Consider the following 22,333-nt stretch of genomic DNA (forward strand, 5'->3'; position numbering starts at 1 on the left):
ATCTTGAAAATGTCCTTTCTGAGAATAATACTGTTTACTTTTAAAACTGTATACAATCTTTACCCAAGTAATGTTGTTGTGGACATGATGGCTTAAGAATACAAGAGACTAGTGTGTATATATAGATTAGCAGCCTAAACGAAAACAGACTTTGCTACTTGGCCCATACAGAGTAATATCTTTCTCCACAGCAAGGGACTGACCACAGAGAAACGTCATTACAATTTACAAGCCCAGCTGAAACAGCAGGCGGCTGGTGGGAAAAGTTAATTACCGTTTGTTTGAGGCAGAAAGAAGTAGTGAGGGACACCAGTTCCTGCAGCATGTTTTTGTACGCGGTGTGGAAATGGGTACTCAATATCTTTTGGGCTTGCTCTTTCAAAGGACAGCTTCTGTGTCTGATGGAAGTCAATCATACACCCTCCAATGAAGCAGAATTAGACACCGTTGTCCCCCAAAGGAATCTTTTAATTTCCATGACAGCTAGACTGGGTGTTGAAATTAGCACTGACTGTCTCAGAGAACATTAATGGCTTATAAGGAGAAATTATTTAATCATCAACCCAGTTATATGGCACTATAATGTATCAAGGTTTGTATAATTGCTAAAATCTGCAAGTAAAATTTTTATCTGGAGTTTCTCTGGAAGGATTTAACAAAGGAAACTTTCCACATACCTATGGCAGAACTTTAGACTGCAGCGGTGGGAAGGGACCTGGTGCAACAGCTCTCAGGAGGCACCTGCAAACCTGGGCATGTGCCACATGAATCCTTATGCAACTCCTGAAACCCATCATCCTTTCATGTGTAAGTGGAAACGCAATTCTTTAACTGCATTTCCCCATCTCTGTATTCAGTGGAGGGGGAAATATGTAACAAAATTTGTGTTACACAGATTTTGCATCTGCTGCAGGGAAGAACAGGGAAGACCACTAAGATGAGAAATGTTAAGTGGCTACAAGTATTTTCCCGGTCTTCCACATTTTTTCAGTTTTCTTTAGAGGGCTAGAAGAGGAGAGAAGAGGAAAAAGCCTCCTCATGCAATGTTTGGACAAGTGAATTCTAGTGAAACTTTCATTGACCCTCTCCCTGCTCCTCCAGATAAAATTAAGCTAAACTTTTGGGTTTTTTTTACTTCCTTTGTCCTTCTTAAGGGAAATATTAATAAATCTCACCAGCAAGCAGAGCACAATTGTGTGAGACTGTTAAAAGTAACCTAACCACTGCATATGTTATTTAAGACATTTATTGTAAGGAAGAAGTCAGAATATTCCCCATGTTTCAGCAAGTCCTTTTCAAACCCTGAAAGGTTAACTTGTTCTGAAAATACCTTCCGATTCTGTTTTGTAGGCCCAAAAATAATAAAAAAAATAAAATCTGTATGTGCAAGAAGATTGTCCATAAACATATGATGAACAAAAAAGTAAACACCACTTCTGGTGCAAACAACAGCTGAAAATTTTACAAACTACAGCTACCAAGTACACTGTTAGGCTATTTTCCACAGCAAGTGGTTCCAAACCCATATCTGTGTATTTTATTCACTAGTGAGGGCTTGCTCTTTCTTCCTTAAAGCCAGACTGAGGTCTCTCTTGCCTGTTCTCACGGATTTTGACTACCTTATCTCAGTCCCCAGTGAAACGAAATGAGCTCAATACCTCGGTTTATTCCTTATCCTTTGGAGCTGTGCCTTTTTCAATATTGCTAAGTTTGCAAGACTTTTGGTTAGCAGGTCCTGTGGATATGAAAGGGGCTGAGGAATCATTAAGCAAGACGCTCAATAACCCACCTTTACTGGGCTTTACGAATCACTAGTAATAGAGCCAGTCATGTGGCTTGAGTTCACAAAGCGATACCTTTAAAAAGGGAAAAGGGACCTGCTCCAGCTCTGTGAGCTACAAACCTAGGACAGAAAGCACATTAGAGAGAAGGGATTTAAAAAAAAATAAAATAAAATCAGGGCAAGGGGTGTAGAGCAGTGCTGAGGAAATGATTACAGGAAAGTTGAGAAAGCTCCACCTGTCCCCAGTTTGTGTCTTGGGTAGTGAGGCAATCTGAAGCCCTGTGGGCCATCACAAGGAGGCTGGAGAGAAAGCACTCTCTGGGCTGGAGTGACCCAGGAAAAGCAGATGACAGTGAGAGGGACACAGGAGGGGACAGAGGGTTGGCTCTATGAGGTGTTTCTGCAATCTATCAGTTTGCGAAAGCTCCTCTGGAAACTGTCATCCAGAAAGGCATACAGGAAAGGATTGAAGCAGCTGTTGGCATAGCTCAAGCTAGTGATGAAGTAGGAGATCCCAATGATCAGTGGAGTTTGTGGGATGTCTGTGGTGAGAGCCACCACTGTGCTAAGGTGGTAGGGCATCCAGCAGAACAGGCACACAACCAAGATGACAACAACCATCAGCGTAACTTTTTTCTTGGCTTTGTCCAGGGCTTTTGCATTGCTATGGAGGTGCACACGTCTCAATCTGCACAGCATGGTGGTGTAGAGGATGCAGATGGTGGACACTGGGATGGCAAAGCCTAAAATAAGGGTGTAGATCCAACTGCCTTTCCATCACATGCTCTCAGGGTGGGGGAACACAAAGACGCACTGGGAGCGCCCCTGCTCCTTGTGTATCTTAGCAAAGACAGTGAAGGGCAGGATGATTACTGTGACGAAGGACCAGATGCAGAGGCTCACAATCTTGGCTGCTTGGAAGGTGCGGTAGGACATCTTCCTGGACTTGGTGGTGGCCACCACAACCAGGTAGCAGTCAATGCTCAAGACGGTGAGGAAGTAGATGCTGGAGGTGTTGTACTGGTCTATGGAGATGATGACCTTGCACATGAACTCTCCAAAGGGCCACTGCAGGAGCAGGTAGTCAACAATGTTGATGGGTAGCACCAAGGTAAAGAGCTCGTCAGCAATGGCCAGGTTGAGGATGAAGATGTTGGTGACTGTTCTCATCTTTGGGGCTTTGAGGATTACATAGGTGACGGCGGTGTTGCCTGTCAGCCCCACGGCACAGACGATGGAGTAGATGACAGGTACCGTGGCATAGAACCTGGGGCTCAGTGGGGGAGTGGACATATTCAGCTCCCCGACCCCTCTCCTGGAGCAGTCTGTGGGCCCATCCACACATGAGGAATTGGAATCAAGGAGGGAGGAGTTCTCCATGGCCACAGGAGAGGGTGGCCAGGCCCACTGGTGATGGGAACGACTTGGAAGTGGAGGAAAAATGGTGAGACCCCTGCTCTTCTCAAGCCTGTCTCCTCCAGCGCATCCAACCACTCAGGTCTCACATCCGCCGCCCTTTGCCACCCTGCTGGGAGCAAGGGGAGATCACCGAGGGCTCAGCCAGCAGCGGAGGGTCCCACCATCCCCCCAAAGTGGGGATGGTCCCCCACCGGCTTCCCCTTCCCTCCTCCCGCACCAATGGACACCATGTGGGGTCAGCACCCAGCCTCGGATGCCCCCAAAGTGATCACCCCAAGGTGACAGTGCTTACCTGGGAACCCCGCGGCCAGACCTGCTCCTCCGCCGGGTCCGACCCGGTGCCTCTAGGCGCCCGCGGAGGGGCAGTGGGGGCGGCGGCTGGGTCGGACCGCAGGACTCCTGCCCTCAGGGGGAGCCAGTGTCTTTGGGATGCCCCCCAAAAAACAAAACAGCCCCCCTTCCCGACGGGGCCGAGCGCTTTAGAAGGGGAGGAAGGATGCACTGACCTCTGCCAGCCTAGCTGTGGTGGTGGGGCTCCCGGAGGGGGACAGGAGCTGGGCGGGGGGGGATGCAGGTCCCGGGTCCGTGCAGGCGGGGAAAGCTTCTTTGCTTGATCCTGAGAGTTAAATGCGTGCCCGTCTCGATCTAGGTAGCAACAGATAGGTAACACGAGCCGCAGAGAGGATGGTTTAAAAGTCGGGAGCTGGACCACTAGAAAGAGGTTTGTGCAGTTACCTGAAGTCACATCTCCTCCCGACAGCGGCGAGGTATCGCAGCTCAGCGAGGGGGAGAGAAATCTCAGCTCTAGGTGGCATCTGCTTGTCGTGCTGGGTCTGAGAGCTCAGCATCCACTGCCTGCCCGGCCCCGGGGGCTGCCCGCGGTGCAGGGAGCGGGAAGCGCCTAGCTGTCCGGTGATGCTGTTCATCTTGCCACGAAAAGGCGTTTTTCACGGGGTGTGGGTATCGAACTGAAGCAGGAGGCAGGCACGGGAGTTCCTATACCTCCGCCCGACACTTTCGCTCCTTCACGCTGTGATAATGATGGACTTGAACACAACCCCGAGGAGGCAACCTTTTTTAGAGGGTAATTCAGAGTTCCTGATTATCTTGTTTTTTCAAAAAGCACATGGATTAAAATCTATCTCATTTCAGTTTTATTTGTTTTGCTTCTTAAATGAGATTGAATTCTATGAGCTTTAGTACATTTGATAAAATTTTGCATCTCTTAAATTAGAAGTGAAAACATCTTTTGCGGTATTACCAGCAGTACTGGCCACACACATGAAGATACTAATAATGTAGCACATGCATCCTTTTGGCAAATAGTTTGGCAAAACTGTTTTAATATCTCTGAGCTAACACCATGGAGTGAGAGATAAACATAGTTCTTTGGCTCTGATTGTCCCATATCCTGATGCATAATTACCTAGATTAGCAGGATATCACAAATATGAAAATCCAAGCAAGTAAATTAATGAGTAAATAGTTATAATAGACAATAAATAGATAAATAAATAAAAATAAATTAAAAAATTACAAGCAAAGAAAAGTAGCTTTGCTTCATTGTGATTATGCTTTCTAGTGCTCTTATTTTATTACATACTACTAGCTACAAGATATAACAAATAACACTTCGTCATACAGAGTACACTGTGTGTACTTGTGGTTCTTGACTTCCTCTATGGAAACATTTGAGAAAAAAAGGTGTTTACACACCTGTGTACTCCCATGAGAATGACTTAAGGACTATCCTGCGGGCTTATCACGGAGTTTTGATCCCTTTTCTGTGTACTTTATATTTTCACAAGCCAAGGAATGAAAATATCACCTTTGCTATGAAGTTTATTAGAAGCTAGCATTTGAGTAAGGTTTTCTGACCCAAAGACTTAGGCACAGTTGCCCCAAGGTGAATATATCTTTGGAAACTTTCTCTAAGAATTACATTTTTAATTTTGGATGTGATCAAAACTCCTGGTGACCATCTTTTCATTTGGTCTTTTATTTCCAGTGATTTGGTGCAGATAGTACCACAAGCCCCCTCTTCTCCTTTTTATCTACCCAAGTAATCCTAATTAGAAAATACAAATTTAATAATGATAAAACTGATTCAGCTATTTTTCATTGTTTTCACATATGTTTCTCGGGAGAAGCTTTGTGACCTTCCTTTGTTATTTCAGAATTGTTTTGTTCTCTCAGAAATCCTACTGAAATAGGAATTTCTACTGAAGTCTTCCAAAACCTTTCATAATATTTCAGCTTTGTTTTAAGATCAGCCATGGCATAGTTCAAACAAAAGAGAACACAGACACTGAGCAACACCATGCAGGAAAAAATTGACTAAGATTCACTTTCTGGTATTCTAAACAGGCAGAAATAATTTTATGTAGAGATGTTATTGGAGGATCTCAGCCATAGTGTGCTTATTGCAGTAATACAGTAGGTAACCTAAATAAATAAAATCTGTGACCCTCTACTCACGGTCACTGGGGAAGGCCTCTGGTGACTGCAAAAGGCATGTCATACTCACCTGCAGAAACAGCAAGGAAGACAATCCAAGGAACTACAGACTGGTCCACCACACCTCAGCCCCTGGAGAGATTGTGGAGGAAATCCTCCTGGAAGCCATTTCCAGGATCCTGAAGAACAAGAAAGTGTTTTGGAGCAACCAACGTTGATTCTCCAAAGGCAATTCATGCCTGACCAACCTGGTTGCCTTCTGTGATGAGATGACTGACTCAGTGGATGAGGAGATAATGGTGGGTGTTGTTCACCTAGACTTTTAACAAAGCCTTCAGCACAGCTACATTGAATAGGTGAGCTCAAAGAGTAGCAGTCAGCAATTGATTGTATTGTAATTGGTTGTATTTCTGCTGGAAATACAACACGGCAGAGAGGAAGCAGTCTAGGAGGTTCCTGGAGTGTGTGGAAGACAACTTCCTGACACAGCTGGTAAGTGAGCCTACCAGGGGAGGTGCCTCGCTCGACCTGCTGTTTACTAACAGAGAAGGACTGGTGGGAGATGTGGTGGTCGGAGGCCATCTTGGGCTTAGCGACCATGAAATGATAGAATTCTCGCTCCTTGGTGAAGTAAGGAGGGGGGGCAGCAAAACCACAACCATGGACTTCCGGAGGGCGGACTTTGGCCTGTTCAGGACGCTGGTTGAGAGAGTCCCGTGGGAGACGGTCCTGAAGGGCAAAGGGGTCCAGGAAGGCTGGACGATCTTCAAGAAGGAAGTCTTAAAGGCGCAGGAGCAGGCTGTCCCTGTACGCCGTAAGAAGAACGGGCGGGGAAGACGACCGGCCTGGCTGAACGGGGAGCTCTTGCTGGGACTCAGGAAAAAAAGGAGAGTTTACCGCTTGTGGAAGAAGGGGCAGGCGACTCAAGAAGAGTACAGGGATCTTGTTAGGTCGTGCAGAGAGGAAATGAGAAAGGCAAAAGCCCAGCTAGAACGCAATCTGGCCGTTGTCGTTAAAGACAACAAAAAAAGCTTTTACAAATATATTAATGACAAGAAGAGAGCCAAGGAGAATCTCCATCCTTTATTGGATGCGGGGGGGAACATTGTCACCGAGGATGAGGAAAAGGCTGAGGTACTCAATGCCTTCTTTGCCTCAGTCTTTAACAGGCAGGTCAGTTATCCTCAGGGTACTCGGCCCCCCGAGCTGGAAGACGGGGACGGCGAGCAGGATGAACCCCCCGTAATCCAGGAGGAAGCAGTCAATGACCTGCTATGCCACCTGGACACTCACAAGTCTATGGGGCCGGATGGGATCCACCCAAGAGTGCTGAGGGAGCTGGCGGAGGTGCTCGCCAAGCCACTCTCCATCATTTATCAGCAGTCCTGGTTAACGGGGGAGGTCCCGGACGACTGGAGGCTTGCCAATGTGACGCCCATCTACAAGAAGGGCCGGAAGGAGGATCCGGGGAACTACAGGCCTGTCAGCCTGACCTCGGTGCCGGGGAAGATTATGGAGCAGTTCATCTTGAGGGCGCTCACAAGGCATGAGTGGGACAACCAGGGGATCCGGCCTAGCCAGCACGGATTCATGAAAGGCAGGTCCTGCTTGACCAACCTGATCTCCTTCTATGACCAGGTGACCCGCCTAGTGGATGAGGGAAAGGCTGTGGATGTGGTCTACCTGGACTTCAGCAAGGCCTTTGACACTGTCTCCCACAGCATTCTCCTCGAGAAGGTGGCGGCTCACGGCTTAGACAGGTGTACTCTGTGCTGGGTCAAAAACTGGCTGGACGGCCAGGCCCAGAGAGTTGTGGTGAATGGAGTTACATCCAGTTGGCGGCCGGTCACGAGCGGTGTTCCCCAGGGCTCAGTACTGGGGCCGGTCTTGTTTAATATCTTTATTGATGATCTGGATGAGGGGATTGAGTGCACCCTCAGTAAGTTTGCAGACGACACCAAGTTGGGCGGGAGTGTTGATCTGCTCGAGGGTAGGAAGGCTCTGCAGAGGGACCTGGACAGGCTGGGTCGATGGGCCGAGGCCAATTGTATGAGGTTCAACAAGGCCAAGTGCCGGGTCCTGCACTTGGGCCACAACAACCCCATGCAGCGCTACAGGCTTGGGGAAGAGTGGCTGGAAAGCTGCCCAGCAGAGAAGGACCTGGGGGTGTTGGTCGACAGCCGGCTGAACATGAGCCGGCAGTGTGCCCAGGCGGCCAAGAAGGTCAATGGCATCCTGGCCTGTATCAGAAATAGTGTGGCCAGTAGGAGTAGGGAAGTGATCGTGCCCCTGTACTCGGCACTGGTGAGGCCGCACCTCGAATACTGTGTTCAGTTTTGGGCCCCTCACTACAAGAAGGACGTTGAGGTGCTGGAGTGTGTGCAGAGAAGGGCAACGAGGCTGGTGAGGGGTCTGGAGAACAAGTCTTATGAGGAGGGGCTGAGGGAACTGGGGTTGTTTAGCCTGGAGAAAAGGAGGCTGAGGGGAGACCTCATCGCTCTCTACAACTCCCTGAAAGGAGGTTGTAGCGAGGTGGGTGTTGGTCTTTTCTCCGAAGTAACAAGCGATAGGACGAGAGGAAATGGCCTCAAGTTGCGGCAGGGGAGGTTTAGATTGGATGTAAGGAAAAATGTCTTTACTGAAAGAGTGGTGAAACATTGGAACAGGCTGCCCAGGGAAGTGGTGGAGTCCCCATCCCTGGAGGTATTTAAAAGACGTGTAGATGAGGCGCTTAGGGACATGGTTTAGTGGGCATGGTGGTGTTGGGTTGACGGTTGGACTCGATGATCTTAGAGGTCTTTTCCAACCTCAATGATTCTATGATCATTGGTGGTTGGTTATTAGCAGCATTTTTCAGGGGTCAGTACTGGGGCTGGTACATTTTAACGTTTTCTTTAGGGACCCAAATGATGGGATGGGACACACCCCCAGAAAAGTTCACAGATGTTACCAAATTGGGGAGGGTGGTCAGTGTGCTGGAAGGCAGGGCGACTGTTCAGAAATGGGCGGACAGAAACAATGTTAACTTCCAAAAGGTAAAAATCTCCTGTGTCTGAGATGGAAAAACCACCCGCAACAGCAGAGGTTGGGCACTGCCTGACTAGGGAGCAGTTCTGCAGGAAAGGACGTGGAGTACCTGACAGAGAACAAGATGAACGTCAGTGAGCAGAGTGCCCTTGTAACAATGAAGGCTAACCATGTCCTGTGCTGTGTCAGCAAGCGTCTAGTCAGCAGGCCAAGGGAAGCAGTTATTCTCCTTTATTTGGCAATTGTGGTACCACACAATTTGCGCTCTCTGGTAGAAGAAAGACATTGAGAAATTGCAGCTAAGTGCAGTGGAGGGTCATTGAGATGGTTAGGAGGCTGGAGCACGTTACAGGTGAGGAGGTGTTGAGGGAACTGGATTTGTTCTGCCTGGAGAAGAGGAGGCCTGGCGGCTGGGGCTAGGAGAATCTAATTGCTGCCTCCAGCCACCTAAATGTCAGAGTCAAAATCTTCTTCCAGTTGCAAAACAATAGGATGAGTGACAAAGTTGCGAATTGCAGCAAGGTAAATTCTGACGAGATGTAAGGAACAAAATTATTCGCAGTGAGGATGATTGAACTTCTGAACATTTCTCCATCTCTGGAGATGCTCAGAATTTGACTGGACGTGGTATTGAATAACCTGATCTAATTTTGAAGTTGGCACTGCTTTGAGCAGGGAATTGGGTTAGGTGATCTTCAGAAGTCCCTCTAACATAAATTATTCTGCGAATTGGTGATTCTACCATGTTCGATTCTTATTTTAAGCCTTTGAAATCAGATCCATCCCAACAAATTATACAGTAATAAAAAAATAAGATTTTTAGAGGAAACTACACATTTTTGATGCAATTGCATAATACCGAACCTTGATCAAAAACGATACTAACAACGCTCTGTAGAAGAGGAATTTCCTTTGAGAGAGCACAGAACACCTGGTGAGTAATTCATGTCTGAACAAATCATTCAACAGAGCTGGAAGCTGATGTTTACAGCAAGATTACATGCATAATGTGATCATAATGAATGCGGTTATGCTTAAAATGCCATGGGTTTCCGATCTGACTGATAGAATCCTTATGGTGATTTACTTATTATCAGGATTTTCCTCTCTTGTAACTGGTCCCTTTTTGTGGAAATAGCTTCAAGGGTTAATTATGTAGAAAGGAAATCTTTAAAAGTGAAGTAGAAAAAGACTGTCCCTTTTAAGTTTTATGTAGTGCTAAAGAGAAGCTTAATAATTAAGTACATTTTTGCATTCATATTTTATCCCTAGACTTTAACTGGACTGATGGAGCACAGAGGCCGAATAGCAACGGATGAAAAATTAGATTTCATTTCCTAGAATATATATTTCAAATTAATTTCTATCCTACATCCAAAAGCTGTCAAGATTATTTCTGTATTTACTAGCAACGCTTGACAACTCAAAAGGAGAATATAACTCTATAGGATAATCTCAGACTTTATCAGTATGCTGGGTCTTGTCACTTCTTTGGTTATTATTCTAACTAAACAAATGAGAAATGTTGACTTTACTATATAGCCTCAAAAAAACCCCCCATTAAACCAAAAAAGCCACAACAAATCCATCCAGCATTAAAACTGTCATAGTGATGCATATCACATTTTACAGGGAGAAGGAGTTCTAGGAATCAGAAAACAGGTGCCAGAGATCTTATTTCAGTAGCAGAAACATTGACAGCATACTTCCACACTAATTTAAGATATATTAAAAATGCTCTTTTATATAGTATATAATATGGGAGTTACCAGTGATCGAGACACAGAAACTCGGAAAACCAGCATTCATATTAGAAACCAGGACCTTCTCTCTTTACTTTAGGAGTTCATCTTCAGTGTGTGAGTTGTATTAATATAACTCTGCAAGATACGGCTAGGTATACTAAGCATTTAGTCACCTACTTGTTATACAGGCTTGCTGCACCTTGAAATTAACTGAAACTGTAAAAACTTACTCTCTTCATGCATTGGTCCCATACAAGTCTTTCAATGCGTCTTTTTTTAGGAAATAATAATGTAGATCAAATATGATATAAAGAGAAATGGTTCCTCGTGAAATAATTGGTCTGTAAATTTAGCGTGCATTAAAACTGAGCAATCTAAAGAATTACAATATATAACTTTGTTTCTGTGATAAATGAATTGTATTCACAAATGAACTTTCATTCCGGTTTAGCATGGTCTTGTTCAGAATTGCAGTAAATGTAGCCATGCTACTTCTGTCAGTATGCGTGTTCAAAATTTTGACTCATTTGAGACAGGAGCAGAGGTCATGGAGATTTGGATAAAGCAGTGGTCTGGTGTAGGGGAAAAATCCAAGCCAGTGTTAATTCATGCCAGCTGAGTTTGATTATATTATTCCACAGGTGAGATGCTGTGTTGACAGATTTTTTTGACTGCTGCAAAGGCAAGGAGAGCTGCTCTCAGAGGTTGTGAATGATGCAGCTGGGAGCTGTCTGTTAGTGAGCTACTTACTCATATTTCTATTTCATTCGTTTTTCTGTCCAATCAGTTGTTTTTCAGGTTTTTGTTTTTCCTCATTGACCCCTGTGATTTGGTGTCCACTGACCAGCAAAAGAATTTTCTGTGTAACAGAGGTGAAAGCGGAAGACAGTTTTGTCCTTTCTTTCTTGTTGTTTCTGCCTTTTATGGCTATCACCATCTTTTGCCCAAGCTCTTTCTGGCTGATTTTGCATGATTGTATGTTTGTTGTTTTTTAGGAAGCTGGCTGGATTGCTCCTGGTTTAGTGATTAGGCTAGGGAAACAGGGGCTAATTGTACCAATCAGTACTGGAGAGCTGATTGTGAAGATTGAGAAAGAGCAGATTAAAGCAGTTCTCCCAGGCCCAGATGAGAAGGGAACTAGTAGTGACTGGAATTGTAAATGTCTTGATATCTGTTTCAGGTAATTTATTTGTATTTTCATTTTAAAATAAAGAAGCACGTTACAGTCTCAGAACAGGGACTCATGGGTTCAGATAAGCTAGGTCCCCCGTTGGTGGGGGCTCACAGATAAGGGAATGTTGTGTAAACACAATGGTATAAGGTAGTTTTTTCTCCAGGATTGTTGAGTTGATTTCAGAAGTGGCAAACACCCCTTGGATCAGGCCACTTAATTATTTTCTTCTGTGCTCTGCTGTGTGGTTAAAGGTAAGCTCAAAGAGAGGGTGCCTGTGTTGCTGGATAAGGCAGTCCTGCTCTCTCAAAATGTGATGTACAAACAGAATGTGGGTCATTCCTTGGTTGATACATTGCAAAAAAACTACACCATGGAGAAGAAAAACTGGTGGTCTTCAGTTGTGATTTATTTAAAAGCTCCATTCACTTCAACTGCTCTCTCACATAAAGGGTAACTTGCCCTGCTTGTCTTCCCATCCCGTCCTTCCTAAAGACCCTGTATCCCTCCATTGCAACACTCCAGTCATGGGTGCCGTCTCACCATATCTCTGTGATCCCAACAAGATTGTAGCCCTGCAACTGCACACACCTCTCTAACTCAATGTGTTTATTTCCCATACTGCATGCATTAGTATGAGAGAGGCACCCTGGCATGCTGAGCTCCTAGAAAGGGCTTGGGGAATTTCTCCATAATGGTGCCTTGTAGGCACTTCCTTGCTTACAGGCAAGCGCTGGAGGTGACCTCACCTAAATTTGCCCAAAATTTTTGTTATAATGGTTGTGCCATGGTGTCTATACCCACCCCCATACTTTCAGCTGTATCATTGCCTGGCTGAACCGTGAACCTTCTTCTTCCCAGAAAAGATCCCCTAACTCTAGCAATAACTTTATTCCGTGGAGTGAATGTCTTGGTTTTTGACTGTGCAGGGGCAAACATGTAATTATAATAGGAATCTGACCAGCAGGAGGAATCTGCCTGTTTCCTCTCTCCTGGCAGTTGAAGAAATAGACTTTTAGACTAATAAATCTCTGATGCTTTTATGTGAACTGCAGTCATTACTCAGGGAATTGTAGCTGTCTGAACAGCACACGGATAAACAACTTGTCTCTGCTACCAGGTGTTTATTGTTGTTATTGCTGTAGTGTTTGGAGGCAGCAAAAGATATCAGGTCTCATGGACAGCCATCAAAGTAATTTTTTTTTTCTCTTTTATAACATCAATTTCCCAGAAAGGGAATCAAAGATATGAAGGGGTCGGGGGGAGGGGGGAGGATTGGAGGGGGGAAAGGCCTGAGAAGTGCAGCGACTTGCCCCAGGAGAGCACTCTAGTTATCAGAACAGTGAATAACGTGGAATATAGGATTTTGAAGTACTTCAATGTTTGCCAGGGTCTTTGCAACTCCCTGCCCAAAACCCCCCAAACTCAAAACCAAACAAAAAAGAGCCTGTGCTGTTTCTTCCCTTTTCATATTGTGATACAGAGGTCTAATTTCTGTTTCATGTGAGGCTGAGATAGGAATATGAAGAAAATAAAAAATAATGCAGAGACTTTAATTTCAGTATAGATATATTTGAGTCTTTACTGCGGACTGCTATAAACTTAGAAATTCTGGGCTTTGGTTCTTGTGTGGATATGTCCAGGTCACAGCACGCATCTCAATGTTTCAGCAGGTGCACAGAGCATCTTCCTTTCAGCTGAAAGCAAAGAGAAATGAGGAGTGTTAGGAATAAACTGATAACCCCTATAAGGTGAGACTTTCAGGATTCAGAAGTCTGGACTAGCAACCACAGCAGCTCCTCAAGGAGCCGTTAAAACCTGTAGGCCAAATTCAGCTCTTGGTCAGAGGTACGACTCCATTATGGCTGGTGGAGCTGTGCCTGCTGACAACAGTTGTACCAGCCGGTTATTAGGCATGCTAACACCATATGCTCATGCCCTGAGAAGACACTAATTTGCAATCATTTTCTATGCATACAGAATATCTCTGGCTGTCTTTTCTTCTGAATACTTTAAGTAGTTTGTGCTGTCCAAGTTAAGAAAAGACAAAGTCAGGTGTCTTTTTTCTTTGAGCAATGTAAATCATGATTGCTTCTTTGTTAATCTGCAGTATCATTATCTGGTGACCTAGGTGAGTAACAAAGGAATAAATGACTTCATGAATTGCCACTAAGAACTGAGATTTCTTCATAATGAGCCTTCACAAGAAGTGAGCCTACAAAGTCTTGTACCTTCTCCATTCAATTAATCCATGTCTGAATTTTACAATGTATCTATTCCTCCTGTGGGCCAAACCCATGTGAGAGAGATCCCTCTCACTGGTTAACTGAGTCTGTCTTGAAGAGCTTCAATCATCTCAAGCGGGGAGAAAAAAGCCACATAACTTCTCTTTGCAGGAGTGCCTCATCAATCAGTACAGAAGATAGCTCAGCAGTGGAGCTAGGGTGCAGCTTCTGAAGTAAGAAAACACACTAATTTTCTACCTTTGGGACTGACTTATTTGCCAATACAATGTACAGCTGTGGAGGAGTGCAAAAATATTCAAGTGACATCCTTTGTGACTCCTGCCTTCTAGGGAGGGAAGATGTTGGATTAATAGATCTATTTATTAGGTGCAAAGGAATAAACTTGCCTGCATGCAAGGTGACATCAAGATCAGCCTATCCTATACCAATCTTCACAAATATTTGCATGAATTCTTTCAAAAAACATCCAGTGATGGGAAAGTCACAGCCTCCCCAGATAATTTGCTCCAGGCAATCTATTCTTCAAACCCTGACTTTTTGCTATGATTTTAAATCCTTTGGTTATTTTCCTGCCCCAAATGGAAGCTGAGAATGGAACTTTTTCTGCCCCCTGTGATGAGCTCTTCCATGTCTGAACGTTGTACTATCTTCCCCTTAGTCTTTTCTCTAGATTGACACACACAGTTCTTACACTCTTTCCTTCTGAGTCATCTGTTCTAGATCAGAGAAGAGCGGTTATTTCCATTTGGTCTGTGGCTTTTGTGTGGTGTCTTCTATTAGTTTTTTTTTGTATTTATTATGTGCCATATCTTTGTGCTAGTATCAAAACAAAGTTGCACATCAGTAAATGAGGCTTGTGGCAAACCTTCAGGTTGTTGTGATTTAGACCAGGTTTGGCAGGCTTCTACACACTCAGGATTTGGAGAAATAGAAAGCCCTGCGAGGTAGGGCTGGAGGGTTGGGAAGCTGTTGCGGGAGGACATGTGCATGGTGTCTTTTGCACTGCATTACTCAACAAGAAATCAACCTGTGTCTGTCACATCTTATTGGTTTCAGTTCAACATCACCCCAGTAAGATGAGCCTGTGTCCCACAGAGAAAATTAATCTCTCTGCCCTGTGCTCCCCACAGCAGCAGTCTGTGGGAGCAGCTGAGTTCTGGCACTGCAGTAGTGTGAGTAAGTGATAGATCTCGGTGTGCTGGAGGGGCATCCATGTGGTCAGCAGCTGAACCATGCAGGCCTTAGAAATCAGTTCTAAACTGGTTCAAAACATGATTGGTATCAGTGAGCTTTTTTAAAACAAAAGAAAACCAAATGGCTCGCCCTACAACCAAGGATATATATAAGTATTTTTTCTTTCTCTCAGAACCAGGCATCAAACTATGATAAAGATCAGAACATCCACAAAGATTTGGGCTGTACAGATGCTAGAGTTAGGAACAGGAATAAAAAAAAAAAAAAAAAAAAAGAAAAAGAAAAAAAGGGAGGTTAATTAGTACAAGATGAGTAAAGTATAACAAGGGTAATGGAAGAGAAGCAAAAGCAGTTGCTGAATAAAAAGAAAAAAAAATCCAACCACAAACCCTTTCTGTGTGTTCTTGGGGTTTGGGTTCAGGATTTTTTTTTGGTAATCAAAGACTCACTGAACTTCAATGTATTCCTCACATTTCTTGGTCTTGATGTTCTATTGTGAACGAGAATGTCCTGCTTCATCAGTCTGACAAACTCTTAGCAATGCTTTTAAGTTCATTAACTTCAATAGGTTCTTACAAACTTATTTAAGGGCTTAAACTAAACTGCATACTTCTTGCTGTATTGGAGATTAGTTCCATAAATCCCTCAATGGCTTTGTTATTCTAACATGAGACTTCGAAGGGTATTTAAATAAGTTGTTAGGGAAAAGGAATCCACTTGCAGGACCAAAAATAAGCAACAGAACAGCAGTAACTGGAATACAAAATGCAGCTGTCCAAACTTGATCAAAACTTCTGAAAGACTTGAGTACTCTTCAGCCTACCAAAGCTGAAATAGAGATGTCTCTGCTTTGTTATTTTCCTTATTACAGTGGCTAAGTTATGGAATTATTTTTCTCCAAGATGGATCTTTAATAAAAACCCAACAAAACTGTAAGACAGTTAAGATCTCCCGAATAACATTTTTTCTTCTCCCTAGAAGGTTTAGTCTGTAACAAGTACTACATCAGGGTTTACTGAAGGAAACTACAAAGGCTATCATGAATCAGTTGGTGACTCAGACTGGATTACGACTGCTCCTGACCGGGGTTGTTTTGCATATGGAATTTGAGAATGGCTCTTGGGTCTCTTGATGCGTAACTGACCAGAACATCAAAACTTGATCCTTAACTTCAGGAAATGTGGTTGTAACCGCATGATTATGAGGTTTCCTTCCATGGCTATAACATCTGCACTGAAAGTTTGAAAATTTCCCTGCAGAATGGAGAAAAGAGGAAGGGCAAAAAATGACAAAAAAATCAATCAATGCTGGGATTCTAGAACATTTTTTCTTCTTATTAGCCTGTGTATTTCTCCTCACTTCCCCTGACTGAATGCTAATCCATATCCGTATGTGGAATAAGCCCGGAAAGGAGGAGGTACTGTGAAATTCACCTTGTTCTGTGAAACATCCCTTAAGGCGAAAGGACTTGATGGCACCAGATGTGACATGAAATGGCATCTTTTTAATGTCTACATTCCTGTGAGAAGGGATCTCAGTTTGTTTCTCAAAAACGTGATAATTGGACACTGGGGGAACAGTCATCCTCCCTTCCCTTCTCCAGTACTAATAAAAACCCCTATTGCAGTATAGAACTTTTACTTCCCTTATCATGTATAAGCCTTCATAAAACCATAGAATTTAGGCTGCAAGGGGCTTTCAGAGCTCATCTCTGCAATCTCCTGCTCAAAGCAATGCCAGCTTCAAAGTTAGAATAAGTCGCTCAGGTCCTTGTCCTGTTGAGTTTTGAATGCCTCCAGGGACGGAGATCCCACAGCCCTGCTGTGCATCTCTTCCAGTGCTTGGCCACCCTCACTGTGAATAGTTGTTCCCTTATTTCTCACTGAAATATTTTGTTTCCTGTTAATTTTGTGCCTCACATCCTTTCATTGTGCACCTCCCAGAAAAGTCTGACTCTGTTTTAGGTAGGTGAAGGTAGCAATTATATTCTGAAATTTGTATTAGGAATAAGCACTTGGGTTTTGGCCATTATGTCAAAACCCTGTGCAATAGTTTAAAAAGGAGTGAGATATCAGAGACCTGTAATGTAAAAGGCACATAGCAGAATGACTCTCATCATAGCGTAAAGCTACTGGCGGTGGACTGTCAACACTTTTCTCCTCCTACCTTATCCTGTTGCAAGATCACACAATAGCACCACCTGCAGTCAGTTTAGCCATCATGGCCAATAACTTCTGACTGCAATTCACCTTGCCGTATGTTCCTTGGAGTGCCAGCCTTGCAGAGTTTGGCACTGTTTTCTCAGCTGAAGGCTTATGGAAACTATAGCAAATTAGGGCCTAAATCAGTCATGTATCTGTCTTTTCCACATCTGTCCTGTGAATAGTGTCTGTGGGTCATTTGCTATCAAACCTGGCATATCTGGATTACGGGGGGGATATGCTTCTAATGTTCAGTTTCTGAATTTTATCAATGTGAAACTAGTCTACAGATGCAGAAATTTTGATATCTCAATCTTAACTAGAACTGGAAAGCCTCACTCTGCCTCTTAATTCTTTATACTTTCTAGAAAAACCTACAAGTGACCTTGTACTTCAATATACTAAATATGTATGTTGGTACATTATTTTACTGTACCATTTTACACTGGTTTGGCTTCTATGAAGGATGCCATAAGGACAGCTGTCCTTGCCTGGTTTTGTAGCAACAGAAACCCTTCCATCAGTGTAGGCAGGCCTTTCACCTTCCTTCCGTGCAGTAACCACAAACCTTCAAGTACAGGCACTCCTGTGCAAGCTCCAAAAAATTGTTCAAATTTTTAGCTTTGCCATGGTGAGACCTCATAGTCAAGTTATAGTCCTAACTATTACTGTTTTCAAAACACAATGAAGACTCCCTGGGTAACCTCTCTGAAATTTAGAGAACATTGTTGGGCACTTTGAGGTTTCTCTTCTTATATCCTCTACCATGACACAACTCTCCTCCTACCTGAAGGAAACATAGTCAAATTATTTTGCTTTTTCCTTCTGTCAGATTTGTCACTGCATGCAAGCTCACACTCTTAAGCTGTTTCTTATCTGCTGTTGATTTGGTTAGCTCACTATTAAAGCTGTCAGTTATTTGATTATAGGACTGAATTAGTGTGTAATTGTCACTTAAACTTCATAATCCTCCTAAGAGGAATTTTATGACTGACATGTGGAAGCTATCGGATAACATTACACCGAAAAGGTTGTAAGCTTGTTAAAGAGGAGATTCATCAGCAATTGCTGAAGTGCAGTTCATTAATTGATAGCATACTAGATCGTCTTTTTCAACATACATTTTAAATTTCCATAGCATGCTGTTTGTGCTGATTTGTCTGACGTTATTCATAGCTGGTGTCTTCAGTTTAGGGTTTCACATACATCTTCCTGATTTTTATTTTGGCTTTTATTCCAAGGATGTCTATATTAACTGAGTGTATAATACAGTACAAGGACAAACAAAGCCAATATACTGCATTAATTAAATCAGCGTGGCGTGTTTTGGATTCATCTTTTTAAAAGCAATCTGTAAAAGTTAAGGTAAAACGCAAAAAAAACTGGAGATTTTCACTTTGGGATGATGATCAAACACAGAAGATGTGGTATCCTTCTGTACCTGGGCGTTACTACTGCAAAGATTGTTCTAAGGTAATAAGTCAAAGAGAAGGGGTAAGAAAACACATGAAAGAATCCTTAGGTTCAAAAACACCCTTTCAAAGACAAGGCATTGAAGAATATATTCAATGTAACTTTCACAATATTTAGACTTCAATTTTCTTTATACAAATATAACAAATTTTCTCAAATGAGAAACAAAAGTTGTTGGGACTAGGATGGAACTCCATAGAAATACATGAAACTTGCTAAAAAGAATAAAAATTTTGATAGGTCAAAAGGGTACAAGTGTGTCAAACGCAGATGTTGAGCTGGAATTCTTACCAGCTTTAACAGAAATTGTACACAGAGCTGATGAAGATTTTGAAGAATAATTGACTTGAATATTTCTTTGTTGTCTGCTGGGCTGGATTAGCTAACACACTTTCCATTAAAGAAATTTTAGATACTTAGCACTCATTCTAGTGATCTGGTGCAAGGTACATGAGACACTAGGAGGGCTTCTAAAAGAGGAATTCAATGTGATGATGATGGTTAATCTTCCAAAGGGTGTTTCTGAATATTTTAGAATACTTATTATATTACTTACAATGCTGACATACTTCAAAAATCAAACAAGCAGAAAACAAAATTATCAGTTTTCTCTATTGGTCTGTAGTGCAAAATATCTGCTGGTGTAAAAGGTCCACTGTCACAGAAGCCATGAAGTTTCACATCAGCCAAGAAATATAATTCATTATCTGGAAAGAATCATACACTTATTTCAGTAAAATAGCTGGAACCTTGGATGAAGTATGAAAAACTGCAGTCTCTGTTTTGCAGTTTTTACCTTATCCCTTTGCTCCTGGTCTTGGAGAGAACCTGTAGGCAGCCTTTTCTTCCTTCCCACAAGGAAGTTCATGTTATTTTCATTGTTTTATTGTTAAGACTAGAATAAGAAAAGGCCAGCATCTCCTCTCTTCCTTGAAATTGCAAAGAAAAGGTTTTTGTTTTTCTGCAGTTTATGTTAAGGTATGGGGGCAGATGACTGGGTATAGCTAACTGAGAAGAATAGGAGAAGCTGCTGAATATGACATGAAAAATTGCTGGGCATGACAGATAGCAGTCAGAAACTGGCAGAAGTTACAGCTAACACCGTGAGGAATGACTGGGGGTAAGAGGGGAGTTAAGTGAAAGATGGCCAGATTTCACAGCAAATCTAGGGGAGCACTGGGGACCTTTTGGAGGAAGAACTTGCAAGACAAACAGTGCCCAGATGTCAGTAATACTGTATAAGGCAGAGATTAACACTGAGGTGACAGTATCAGAAATAACGTATTTGGCTACAGATATAGCACAAGTGGAACTGACAAGGGAAAAAGAAATTAGGCTGTGAGGAAAGAAGGGCTGAGAAAAGGAGGGGTCAAGTTGGACCAAGGAAGAACAAGCCTGGGGAAATAAAAAGGAGGGGAGATGAAGGGGTTAGTCCCATGTAAGCAAGCCTCTGGTCAGTGCACGTGTCTGCCAAAGTCCTGAACCCTATCATCACAGTGTACTCTATCTTCTTTTTAAACTCTATTCCTATTTCTTTTCTGTGTTAGCATACTTTCTGTTCTGTGTATGACTGTGTTTGTGTCTCACTAATGAACTTCAAGCAGGACTAGCCAGTCAGTAGGGTAAGAGGTCTGGGAGCCAGCTACCAGAGGCATCACAGGTCCGTACTGTAGAGACCAGAATCTGAGAGCTGGCTGCTGGAGACACTGTAGATCAGGACCATTGTGGGTACATATGGATGTGAGCACTGCCGGCAAGCTTTTAGCCTGATTAGCTGGTGAACAAAAACCCAGTCAGGCCATTTTTATTGCTCGTATTTTTCTGAGTGCTGTTTATGTGCATGCAGTGCCTGTGGAGGCACTGCTCTCCTTTTTGTGCTACTCTTCACAGACATGGCCGGCCACCAGCAGCATTGGGAGGACATGCCTTGCTACTAGCCACGTGTAGGATCAGGGAACCACAGCAGCTGCACCTATCATGCTGGGATGGGAGAAATCTTCTGGATCAGTGTGCAAACTGCCTCCCCCCTCCATCGCCCTGCAGCCAGCTGCACTGTGGGGATGTGTGTGTCTTCCACCCCAGTGCTATCATACCTTTCTGCCCTTGTCCCCCATCTGCCCTCAAGACCCAGCACTATCCTGGACATACCTTTTATGTCGTTTTGGGTCATTCCCTGCTCTGGACAGTAGCAATAATTTTGAGGGTATCTATACCCACTGGTGGAGGACAGGACTGGAGGATGGGAAAGGGCTGTCCCTGAAGACAGCACCTCAGAAATCCAGCAGCTGCAGAGAGGGCAGAGTGGGCTTTCAGGCAGGGATGAACTGTGCAGGAAACCCCAGATCTACCATAGCAAGGGCTGTACCTCATTTCTGGATCCCATTCTAGCTTGTATGAGCCACCCAGGACCTCAGAAACCTTTACAGCGAGTATTGGTCTCAGCTGGGGCAGGTTGATACTAGAGACTTCCTGAAGACCTACTTCTCTCCCCACTGCCCATGTGGAAAAGTTGCTTACGGCTGGCTAGATTACTCCTTGCTTTCCTACCATATGTCCAAGGGCACTATAGATAAAACAACCAGGAGCCTAATGGAACTATTTTGTCACTTTCTGTAATTTTCCATCCCAGGCAGCTGTGAGCTTTACCAATGTCCTGTGGCAATTCAGGGTGGAGGAACACTTAGTCTTGGGTAGCTGGATGCATAGACAGCGATGGTCAACTAGAAAAGGCTCATTCAGTAGATGCTGTTACTGACACCTTTTTATTTGAGACAAGCACTCTGTGTATAAGCATTTAAGGTCATGCTCAGAGTTTGTTTGCCCTTGGTATTCCTAGCATGTTCCCTATAAACATTCTCAAAAGGCAACTGTCTGAAGGAAACGTTTCCTGAGCTGGGATTTCTGAATAACATTTATAACACTTTTCCCATCAAAAAGGTGGAAGGTCTTTGTGAAGATAAACACAAATGGTTTGTGTGACCTTTGTAGAAGCTAGAAGTGGGTAATCAGCTTGTCTTTCAGTCTGTGCCTAGGATCATGCTTACTGGAAAGGATTTAGTGGCATTTTTTGTTTGCTTGCTTGCTTGTTTGTTTGTTTGTTTGTTTTTAAACAGAGAGTATATGGGCCACTTTGTGAATTGTGTGTCCTTATGGCTTCTAAACTGGCATGACAAATAACTGCACCTATATGCCTATTGCATGTGCTATCACGTAGTCCTCTTGATGGCTTGAGGCTTTTTTACAGGGTGAGCCCAAAAGCACTTATGAAAATGTGTATTGGTTTAGGAGCTGATAACCTGTTTCTGGAGTCTTACCTTGTGACTCTCAGCCCATTAGGATTTGAATGAATCCAGCATTTCCGCTCTAGGTGTTTCCTTCTGCAACTATGGGGACAGTGCTAGGAGACATTGGAAGATCTTTGCCTGCAGCAGCTCTGCGATGGCAGCCGTACCGCAGCTGCAGGGAGAGCAGCTTCACCGTTGCCTCTTCTGCTTCATGCCCGCAGCCTGCTAGAGGTGAACTTATTCTCTGTCTGAGGAGATAGATGCACATCTCTAACATAGTCGTGTAGGTCAGCCCTTACAATGGGGAAAATGAGAAGTTAATTGTAATCTTTT

At 43.6% G+C, this 22,333-nt stretch overlaps 1 protein-coding gene across 1 annotated transcript; it reads right to left on the bottom strand.

The window, feature by feature from the left end:
- Window positions 1–2,170: 2,170 nt before the first annotated feature.
- On the bottom strand, window positions 2,171–3,163 carry NPBWR1 (neuropeptides B and W receptor 1). The gene is given in 1 exon segment (XM_076332215.1): window positions 2,171–3,163. A coding segment is annotated over 1 exon segment (993 nt).
- Between the last annotated feature and the right edge of the window lie 19,170 nt (window positions 3,164–22,333).

Source organism: Aptenodytes patagonicus, chromosome 2, assembly GCF_965638725.1.
Source record: "Aptenodytes patagonicus chromosome 2, bAptPat1.pri.cur, whole genome shotgun sequence".
In the NCBI taxonomy this organism is placed as follows: Eukaryota; Metazoa; Chordata; class Aves; order Sphenisciformes; family Spheniscidae; genus Aptenodytes; species Aptenodytes patagonicus.